Source organism: Zingiber officinale, chromosome 8A (genome assembly GCF_018446385.1).
Source record: "Zingiber officinale cultivar Zhangliang chromosome 8A, Zo_v1.1, whole genome shotgun sequence".
Lineage (NCBI taxonomy): Eukaryota > Viridiplantae > Streptophyta > Magnoliopsida > Zingiberales > Zingiberaceae > Zingiber > Zingiber officinale.
Genome location: NC_056000.1, coordinates 123567107 through 123578513, shown reverse-complemented (window position 1 = coordinate 123578513; position 11407 = coordinate 123567107). Strand labels below are relative to the sequence as shown.

The 11407-nt window shown below is 35.0% G+C and overlaps 1 protein-coding gene across 7 annotated transcripts; it reads left to right on the top strand.

Moving 5' to 3' along the window:
- Positions 1–3728: 3728 nt before the first annotated feature.
- Positions 3729–11203, top strand: LOC122010084 (SKP1-like protein 21). 7 transcript variants are annotated; one of them, XM_042566460.1, is made up of 11 exons: positions 3760–4075; positions 4811–4909; positions 4989–5141; positions 5489–5713; positions 6531–6722; positions 6800–6910; positions 7044–7119; positions 9383–9486; positions 9580–9716; positions 10628–10761; positions 10880–11203. In XM_042566460.1, the coding sequence occupies exons 2-11, from the start codon at positions 4901–4903 to the stop codon at positions 10894–10896; spliced, it is 1158 nt and encodes a 385-aa protein (XP_042422394.1). In that variant the 5' UTR covers positions 3760–4075; positions 4811–4900; the 3' UTR covers positions 10897–11203. The 7 variants fall into 7 exon arrangements, with proteins under 7 accessions (XP_042422396.1, XP_042422398.1, XP_042422394.1 ...); XM_042566458.1 differs by having other exon boundaries at positions 3762–4075; positions 9577–9716; XM_042566462.1 differs by lacking the exon at positions 4811–4909 and having other exon boundaries at positions 3729–3847; positions 9577–9716.
- Positions 11204–11407: the final 204 nt, after the last annotated feature.

Genomic DNA, 11407 nt, shown 5'->3' with positions numbered 1-11407 from the left:
TCTGGTCAATTCTTTGACCTACTTGGACTTTCAAACACCAGGTGTCCGGTCAACCTTGACCCACCTGAATTTCCACATGCCTGGCTTCACTCACAAAGACTTTCCTTTTACCTAGCTTCACTCACTAGGACTTCCCATCTATCTGGCTTCACTCACCAGCACTTTCACCTAGCTTCACTCATTCGGGTTTTCACCTGGCTTCACTCACCAGGACTTTCCTTTTGCCTAACTTCACTCACTAGGACTTCCCATCTGCTTGGCTTCACTCACTAAGTCTTTCACCTGGCTTCACTTATCAGGATTTTTTTTTTCTGCCTAGCTTCACTCACTAGGACTTCACAGTCAAGTAAGTATCCGGTCAATCTTGACCTATTTGACTCTACTTTACATCTAATTGGTCAACCTTGTGTTAGAGTGTATACTAAAAGCCTAGCTTTTGTAAACATTTATTTGTTGAAATAAAAGAATCACATTGGTCAATATCTGTATTTATTTGTTAAATATAATTGTTCAATTAATTTATATAGTAGACAACATGGAGTGTGGTGTCACACTCAGAAGATCATGTTGTCGGTTCTCTATAAATTATAAACAAGTTGCTCATGACTAAAATGGAAAGGAACAAACCATCAGAATAGTTGTAGTGTAATTAAATATTAGTTTATCTTGATTAATAAATTACACTGATACACTTTAAGTGTATTGAGTAGGACCATTTAGGTAAGTTCTTTTTGTACTGACTTAGTAAAAGAGCTAGACCTTAGTTATTATGGAAGTCTGTGCTATTAATCTTAATATAATAATAAACACATATATTTAATATTTATTTCTTTGACTTATCAAAGGGTGAGATTTAACTCGATAAATCAATATGCCCGATAAGTTGGGAAATGATATTACTTATAGGGTGTGTTGTTGATTATAGAAGGAATCTGTGTCCTAGTTATCTAGGTTGAGAATGCCCCCAAGAGGAGCTCATGAGGATTGCCATGTTAAACCCCTGCAGGTGGACCTAGTCCGACATGACAATGAAGTTGAGTGATACTACTCTTGGAGCTAGATATTAATTAAGTGAGTTGTCAGTAACTTACTTAATTAGTGGACATTCGTAATCTTAAACACAGGGAGACTAACACACTCATGATAAGAAGGAGCCCATAATGTAATTTGGGATTGATACGGTAGTGCGGTAATAACTCTCTAGTGGAATGAGTTATTATTGATGAACTTGAGTTGTGTGTTCGGGGCGAACACAGGATACCCAAGCTCATCGGAAGGCCAAAACTAATTTCTCCTCTAGGTCCCTGTCGTATCCTCATTATTGCCTAAGTCCATCCAAAGAAAGGCCCGTCTTGGTGTCTAAGAAGGGGGCCGACCCATTGCTTGGTGACCAAGCAATGGCCGCCCACATATCCTCTTAATAGGGCCGGCCCTATTGCTTGGTGACCAAGCATGTAGGGGCCGACCACAATTATTTCAAATAGGAGGGGTGTTTTGAATTTTTAAAATCTTCTCTTTGTAGAAAACTATAAATTTTAAAAGAGAGATTTTAATTTTTAAAACTTTCCTTATTTGAATTAGGCCACATGTTTTAATAGAGAGTTTTAAAAGTTTTAAAACTTTTCTTTTTTAACCATCCCCATGATTTAAGAAAAAAGGGAGATAATTTTTAAAATTAAAATTTTCTATTATCATATTAAAAAAGGAAATTTTGTTAGAGAAGTTTTAAATTTTAAAACATGATTTTAATTTTTAGAACTTTCCTTTTTTAACTCCTACTTTAGGAAAGAGAGCTTATAAATTTTATAAGAGGATTTCTTCTTGTAAAATTTTTAAAAATTATATTTCCTTTATTCCCTTGATGAGGTGGCCGGCCACCTTGCTTGGTGCCCAAGCAAGGGGCCGACCATAATAAAATAAATTAAAATCATCACAAAATCAAATTTGGTGATTGATTCAATCAAGAGGAAATAAAAGGAAAAATTAAAAGGGAAAAGAAAAAACTCTTGGATGATTTTATTTTTTGTAAAAAATTTTTCCTTATTTGCCTTGGGCAAGTAATATAAAAGAAGGGAGTGAGGGGGCTTCATGAGATAACAACTCTTATTCTCTTGCTTGGAGATCTCTTGGTGGCTGACCCTCTTCCTTCTCCCTTTCCCTTTGCTCTATTCTCCTTAGTGGTGGTGGTGGCCGGATTTTAGAGGAAGAGGAAGGAAGCTTTTGGGTGGTGTTCATCTTGGAGGATCGTCACCCACACGACGTCCAAGGCGAGGCGAGGAATACGGCAGAAGATCTCGAGGTCATTAGCTTATAAAGAGAAGGTATAACTAGTAATTTTCTTCCGCATCATACTAGTTATTTTCTTTGTAAGAATTCTAAATACAAGAGGCAATTAGATCTAGTTTTTCGAATTTCTTTTTCGAATTTGTGATTCGATTGTTCTTTTTGGTTAACCTAGAGTTATTTAAGGAAATTAAATATTAGCTTTCCTTAAAAGGCTTTGCCTAGGCGGTGGTAGTTGCTCTCATATCCAAGAAGGTCATATGCCTCGCCATGTAGTCCTGGAAGTCAATTTTGGAAATTAATATTTAATGAAATTAATAACTTAGGTAGATTTGAATTAATAGTGTTAAGTTCCGCTTGCGATTCAAATATAAACCATTAAGAACAGATAAGTTAAATTTGGAATCAATGATGTTAAGTTCCGTCTGCGATTCCTAATTTAACTTCTAAAGAACACAATAGGTTATATAAGGAAAGGTTCGACATTTGTAAAAAAAAATTTATACAATGGAATCGGTATGTTTTCCTAGGATTAACCAACACCTTGACCAGAGGAGAATTGTATCAACAATCTCTCCAAATGAACGATTGATTGCACCTGTAATCTCCATGTCTTGTCAGTCTCCATGTATTGTCAAACATCGAAATCCAAACATCAAAACTCAAGTTTGAGGCTTCTCAAGCTTAGTCAACTAGATCAACCTTGACATAGTAATATTCCACTAACAAATAGTAGATTTTTATACTTGTGATTGTGATATGATATTGATGTGACTTATTGAAACATTTAACCAAGATGCCTAAAAGGGTGTTGCTATTCCTATTGAGCCCAGATCTCTTGGTACATGAAAAAGTGAATCAGGAGATGGTTCACTTGTAATTGCGGTCGGATTGTGGTCATAATCTGATTATAATTGACTGTAATCTCTCCCTGGTTCACCATCCCCCAAATTATAATTTGGGTCTGAGTGGATGGCCGGAGTCGACCGCCAGTGGGCAAGTGGCCAGGCAACGTGACGCCGAGTGAGGGTGGCCTTCGAGTGGCCTCCGGCCACTTAGCCCCAAACTATAACTTGGAGAATGATAAATCGAGAAATGGATCCCAATCAATTATCGGATTGTGATTATAATTTGATCGTAATTATAAGTGGTCCATTGATAATATATATATATATATATATATATATATATATATATATATATATATATATATATATATTTTATATAAATTAACCCTATTCCTGTTTCCGTGAATTAGAAATATTTTACTCTAGTATTGCGTAGGAGGAGTGTTTTGTAAAAAGAAAGTACCAAAGAGGGGCGCCCTTGAGTAGAAAAGGAAAATTAATGAGCGATTTAGTAAATCGCCAGATAATAATTTTGACTAAAATAGAAAAATGAAGGAAACCTTTTGATTTTTTTTTCCCCCAATAGGTACGTAGATCTAGCAAGCGGAGCCCACCATTTTTGCTGCGTCCCGCACGAGATCGGATAGAACTCGCCTCCACACCCCCTCGCTCTCTCGCCCCAAATCGAGACGCGAGGGCGAGACGAGCACAAAAAGGTGAAATTTTCCACCTCTGATTGAAAGAGAAACCTTTACAAAACCCCTAGAATTCTTCCATGTCCTCCTCGATTTGAGCTACGAGCTTTCACCTCTCTCGATCAGTTCCTTCTTCGAACACGCAATTTCTAGCTCTCTCATACCTAGCCTCAGGCCGCGGGGAGTCCTTAGCCGCCAACAGCTCCAGGAAGCTGCTTCGGTAGACGTTCTGGTTTAATCTGGTGTTAGGTGGTGTAATCTTCTCCTTGATTTTTTATTTTTATTTTTTAATTATGAACGCCAGGAAATGTGGCGTTCAAATGGGCGATTCTTCTGCTATCGACTCATTCTTTGTTTTTCTTTTCTCTTTGTTCGCGTTCACACACTGTTGAAATATTGAAGCTTTGTGTTGTTGGAGTATCTCTATGGATCCTTTGCCTCTGTGGAAATTTTCTATTGTCTAGGCTTTGCAGAACATAAGGTCGATCTGTGGGTTAGATGTGGTGTAGCATAGATTAAAAATAATGGATTAATATTTTATTGTGATTTAGTGTTATTAAATTATGATTTAATTTTCAAATTTTTTGTTGGTATTGTCGAAATGCTTGTTTGGGAAGGGCAATCTTGCTTCACGTGATTATTTGGTTGCTGCACTGGAAAGCTTTTATGGGCAATGCACTTCTGTTCCTGCTCCATTTTGGACATGCTCGTGGGAATTTGGTACCTTAGAGATATCTGGTGCCTGTTTGTGTTTATTTCAAATGCTATAAATCGGTTTTGTCATAACATCATTGTTGTCCTCTGACAAAGAATCATGGATTTATTCTATCACTATGCCACATTTTGACATTGTATTGTGCATTCTAAGAATCCATTTTGTGCTACTGAGCGGATAAGGCTTGCATCAGTGTATTTTGACATCTTCTCTATTTTTTAGGCACGTCCTATCTCCTCTCGCACCATTTTTAAATTTTTTTTATGTAGGAAAAAGGAAGTAAGTTGAGAATATATTTTGTGGTAACATCAAGAAAGTGTATGTCTCATTGGTGACCTTATCGATGCTGGAAGGCTCACATGCAATCAGTTATGCAAGAATAATATGTTCTTTGATTTACATCATTTCTTCTGTGGGGAACAATCACTATCTATTATATGATTACAGGTCTTGTTACAACATGAGACCAACCAATCCAAACTAGTCATTCTTGACTCGGTGGGGTTTTGCTGTATTTTCTTGTCATCCATTTTCCCTACATTTCTTGAAAAGAGTTGCATACCCATGTCAGAAAATGAGAAGGCTATAATAAAACCAGAGGTACATCTAAAATGCTGCCATAGTGATTCATTAAACTCATTTGTCTGATCATAGAAAGTATGAATTTTCTTTGACTGTATTTGGTTTTGAGAAATTATAATTGTGAGATGTTGCACCTATGTTCTAATGTTATTCTCCTTTGAAGTACAAACTTTTTGTGACACTTCATTGTTGTTCTGTAGTTTTGTTTTTGTGTGTGTTATTGTTGAGATTTAAGTTTCATCTTTTTTGAATGAGTATAATTACTGTAACATGATTATTGAAAATATCATTTCTTCCAAAATGATATTTTAATGTGAAACACTGAGATGAGATGGATCTGATCTGACTGTTATTTTCAATAACAGGCAATGAAGCCCTTTATATGGCTCCAATGTGCTGATGGATCCATTCAACAAGTTGAAGAGGAGGTTGTGATGTTCTGTCCTATGATATACCGGGAGATCCTTCAGACAGGGATGGGTTCTTCTCAAAATTCTGCTATATGTTTACCTGATCGCGTCAACCCTGCTATTCTCAGCTTAATTTTTGAATATTGTCGATTTCATCAAGTACTAGGCCGCTCTAACAAGGTTCTTGACTTAACCTTTCTTCTTTAATGACCATTTTTTCTTTTAAATTTCTGTCTTGTATATCGAAGATAGATCAATAATATGTATATCACTCAAACAAGTATTAAATATCAATCTTTCTAAATCCTCTAAGCCCACAAGGATGACCTGAAGTAGCTAGTTATTAATAGACAATTTGTGCAAATTTTCCCCTTGAAGTATGTTAATACACTGGACAGGAGTAGGTGATATACAATCTAAACAACAAAAAAGTCGAGATTGTATTGTTTATCCTGTCTAGATTGGTTTTAGGTTAGTTTGGATACAACCCATTTGTAAAATATCTATGATCGGTTCCACAATGTCACTGCACGGCTCACTAATGACAGAGGAAAGGAGAGTTATGAAGAAAGAGTATCAGTCAGTTGACAATTGGAGAAATAGTGGATTTCCTATTATCTTTGTTCTGTGAGTAGGACATTAGATGGACTCATTGGCATATATCCATTCCTATGAGCCTATCCTCGAGAGTATATAAGATAGGCTCATAGGAGAAGTTTGTCGTTGATGTGGTCTACTCATTAACAGGAATGTGTGCAAGTTCCCAGGTTTTGGAATTTCTTTCCTAGATTTGAATGGAATCCCCATTATTTTCTGCTATTGATGTATAGTTTTGCCTAGTTCTTGCTTTTAGTAGGTCCATATTTCATAACTGTTGTTAAAAGTTGGTATACAATATTTTGAAGGAAAAATTAACATTGTTTCAAAGCCCTAGGTTAGCTTTCCGTATCCCCATGATCAAAGAAAGGAACTTATACATCTTACTCTATCATTATAGGAACGAAAATCCTTTGATGAGAAATTCATCAGGATGGACACCAAAAAACTATGTGAGTTAACTTCTGCAGCAGACAGCCTCCAGCTGAAGCCATTGGTTGATCTCACTAGTCGTGCATTGGCTCGTATGATAGAGGGGAAGACACCGGAAGAAATTCGTGAAACATTTCATTTACCTGATGACCTTACAGAGGTAATTAATAGCTGTAGCTTTCAATTGTCTATGTTCATTTTCTTGCACTTGCTACCAATATAGATTTCCTTAAACAGGAAGAGAAGCTGGAGCCACTGAAAAATGTAAATGATGATCCACGAATACGGCTACTCAATCGGCTATATGCTAAGAAACGAAAAGAATTAAAGGAGCGTCAAAAATTAAAGGTAGTTCTTCTTCTCTTTCCGACTATTAATTGAGGTTGTCATGCACTTGTGCCCTTTGCCTGCATTAAATGTTCTATTTTCTCTCCATGTACTGTTTTAAGATGTATTTCTAACTCACTATCTATACTTAAAGGACATTGAAGCAGAGGAAGAAAAGAAAGATGAACGCTCAGTTGATGAAATCTTATCTTTTATCAATGGAGAAGAAGGTATTTTAGTTAAAAGTTTAACTTTCTAATTTCTTACATTCTGATGTGAACACCAAACTTTATTTACCCATTTATTAGCTAAAGTTATTCTTGTATTCTTTTTATCTAATAAAAAGATTTTATTTAGTGTGTGCTTTTATGAATATCACTAGCAATATAGTTCTACAAGACTTCAATAACCAGACAAATTAATGTCTGATCTCAAAATTTTGGTTGGCTTCATGTTGTCTCCTAACATCTCTAAACATGTTAAATATTCTTTCTTTTTGTTTATATGACTAGTCTCTCCTACCATTTTTGTCTGCTCTTTAACATTCAAACAATGTCTAGGACTAATCTCCTAGCTTGATCAGTATCATCACATTAGTAAGATTCTGCTTGCAGCTTGAGGATTATCTAGATAGGAACATATGAACACATTGATATTGTTCACTGTGAGTTGGTAAGACATCATTGTCACTAGAGTTTCTGAATGTGTCCAATGTATATAAAGATTTAAAATGCAAATTCTCATACAATTTTTGAAAAAGAAATCTAGATGGGTTTGTATTAGGTTGCGTTAGAGTATTTAGGTTATTGGAGTTATTGGTTATATGTATTGTGGGTCTAATCACGTCAGATGTTTTGCTATAGGGCATTATATTTGAGTGTTGTATATTAGTAATAATAAAATGTCAGCCTATGTCTGTGCTTTAAAGCTATATAATTCCAAGAAGCTGGAATAGTTGGTTTGACATTAACATCTCAATTTTTTTGGTGATTAATCTGTGCTCATTGATTAACTGATGGTTGCCATCATTTTGTTATTGGAAGAGATTATCTGAGAATGGGCAAGTTATAATCAGTCATTCAGGTTGTTTTGCGAGATCTACCTGTGGCTAAGTTCATAGAGAACAAAGTGAAGGGTGAAAGAAGCACAGAGGAGAGTTGAGGACAAAAGAAGATAGAAAGATAGACTAGAGAAAATACCTTATATAATTTATCTCTGTTAGTCCATTCATTAAATTGAGAAAGATCTGACCGTTGGTTTTTGTAGGGTGCTGTTGGGAATAATCCAATGCATGTAACTGAAGGAATAATGCTTTATTTGGCTGAAAGTCGCCTTTTGTTTTAGTTTAGTTATTTATGGGAGTGTGACAAATGATTTTTTTATAGCTGAAGTTTATATGAAGATTCAACTCGTCCCAATCTGTTTTGCATTAGTATTAGATGAACTAACAAATTTATTCAAGATAGAAAAATGTGCTTGGTCTGTGCTTGTAATTAATAGAAATGCAATTAGATTAAATTTGAAAATTGAGTTGTGGAAGAAAAAAAATGTAGAAACTAATTAAAGGTTCTGAGATAAATAGACGGAAAGTAAAATATGTGAACTATAGTTTACTAACGAGAAAATATTTGATGGAAGAATAGTCAAGACGGATGTACAAGAAATTTTTGTAGGAGTTCTAGATTTATTGGATTTATTATTTAGCAAGAAGGGGATATTCTATAGATATCATAATCATGATAAAATATGGTGGTTGAAATGAAAGCAACACATACCAAAATAATATAGTAGAGATTAAAATGCATAGATAGCTGTCTGGATTACTAAAAGGGATAATAATAATAATATTAATATTTCAAAGCAATTGATTAGCTCCAGTAGTTGTGAAAATGAGAGAAAATACTTTAGATGCTATGGACATGTTAGAGTTGAATCAATTAGAGTAGAATGGATAAAGAGTAGAGCCAGACGAAAAACATAATGATCGTAATAAAATAAATAAAAGGGCAGCCCGTGCACGAAGCTCTCGCCATGCGGGGTCCCGGGGAAGGATCTATTGTACGCAGCCTTACCCTGCTTTTTGTAAGAGACTGTTTTCAGAATTCGAACCCGTGACCTTTTGGTCACATAACAACAACTTTACCGTTACGCCAAGGCTCCCCTTCATCGTAATAAATATTTTAATTAATTTGTATATTACTTGAAATATAGACTTGCACAAAGCTCAGTACAGGGATAAACATGGCTTGATCATGATGATGAGGATGATTCTAGTTTAGTTATTTGCTTATTGACATGTATGTTTAGGTTAGACTCTGTTGTAAGTGCATTTGAAAATTTTTGACCTCCCATCTTGCTAGGAGGATGAAGTAGTTGAATTATAGGAAACAATTTTGTGCACTGCTACATATAATGAACTCTTATTATTTGTCGAAATTTATTTGACTAGTTATGGTTTTGGAGGGCATTTTGTGACTTTGTGATTTTGAACAGATTCCAAAGGTGTTAATGCTATTAAAAGTAAGAAAAAGAACAGGAAGAAGAGAGATTCCCATAAAGATATTTCTGGACAAGACTCAACCAGACTCAAGAACAAGGTGTGTGTATGACCGACATTATTCTTTTATACATGTGTGCATGACCGACATTTATTAGTTTTAGTTTATTGGTTTCTGTCTGGCTTTTAGAAGGAAGCCAACTTTTCTCCAAGTGCAAGTCAATGTTCAGATGCCCGAGATAATGATGATGACACTTTTCCATCAAATGGTGAATTTGAAGATGGTGATATTGATGATTTGGATCCTGCTGTTAAGGAAGAACTTGATAGGTGAGTGCCATTTTGTTGGTTGCATGATCGCTCAGGATCATCTTGTAAATGTTACTTATTTCTTTGGCAAGATCTATAATATCCTGCAACAGATGCTTCGTATCTCATCATATCATGCATATGAAATTTCTTTTCTGCATTAAATTAAATTAAATTGAACGAGTTGTTTCTTGGTTTAGTGCTGAAGTATATGATTCATATTTTTTTTGTTTCATCTTCATAAAAAATTTGTTATGAAGTAAATATGGAATTACAACTGACTTATCGCAGTCTAACTAGCCTGGACTTTTCTGATTGCTTGTAGACATTAACTTATTCAAGCTGCAACATCATTTTGCTTTTTTGAGAGATCAATAGATGTTTTCTTTAGATGGATAGACAAATATTAAACATTATAGTATGAATTGATAGATAATTTTCAAGTGTCAATTAATGCATGCTATATGATTAATTGCTCAACTATTGAACTATTTAGAAATTAAAATTACTGGGCCGCATCATGCTTTGAGCCAAACATGCGACCTAAATATTTGGATGAAAAACCATGGTTGCTTTTTAATATTGCAGGATATTGACCAATAGCTGCAAATGAAATCAAGTGACATATTAACATAAAAACATGTGATTCAAAATGTTTCATAATCGCATTCCTTGAATGTGCTAGCCTTGTCCTAGTTTTTTCTCGACACATCTGGTTTGTCTTCATTTGCTTCTGATAAAATCTCCTAGGTTGCCTTTTCCTCGATAATTTTCTCTCCTGATGTAACACAGCCTCTTAAGTTCACTATCATAAGAGCCAAAAATAAGATTTCTCTGTTGCTTAACTAGCTGGTTATTACTCCATATCTTCTTGCCAAGTGATTAGCATTGATTCTCGATATGCTAATTCTTGTCGATACTGATTTATGCAGAGAAGTAGAAGATTTTGCCAGGAGATTGAATTCTGATTGGCCTGAAAGAATGCAAGAATTCTTGTCTTTGGGACAAAACCAAAAACTTGTTCCGAATAGAGCTAGTTCGCACGGTTCACTTCACGAGACCACAGGTCCAATTAAACTCCCTTTGCTTCCTAATAGCTGTGATTAGGGAATAATTTCGTTTGTCAAATATGATTCTTAATATTTACTGGATGTTCTTCGACATGCAAAATGTTTGTATTGCAGGCATGGACAGGAGATAACGAGTGCTACCTCAATCACTTTATACATGGAGAACTCTAATGAGAGAACTCACTCCTGAACTTTTTGTTGCTGGCTAAAAACCATCTTGTGGGAAACTCAAGAGACTTTCCAGTTTTCTTTTCGATTCTTTTTTATTTGCATTTTAAAAACTTAATGCCCTTAGCCAGTAGGCAGAGTTGCCTCGCCCATCTCTTCTGTAAAATTTTGCTGCTCCTGTTTTTATTTTGTATTTTGTATTTTAATTTTTGCATGCTGTAACAACTGGAGATGGTAAAACTTAACATTAGCACTTACTGCTACAATCAACTATTCTATTCTTTATAAATTTTGTACATCTCGCTGGAATTTATTGTATTGTAGTATATGATGATTATGTTCACTACATGCCCTCGTTACCGTCTGTCTTCAAGTTATATAAAGAAAAATAAATTATAAGATCAGTTTAATTGTCGAGTAGGTAGGGTTTATTATAATTTGATATGTATGTGTTTAATAATTTACATTGCAATA

Excerpts from the sequence above, each read along its gene's own strand:
- LOC122010084 (XM_042566458.1), top strand. Across the intron at positions 9,487-9,576 it reads CAACCAGACTCAAGAACAAG|AAGGAAGCCAACTTTTCTCC; the intron begins GTGTGTGTATGA and ends TCTGGCTTTTAG. Across the intron at positions 9,717-10,627 it reads GTTAAGGAAGAACTTGATAG|AGAAGTAGAAGATTTTGCCA; the intron begins GTGAGTGCCATT and ends TGATTTATGCAG.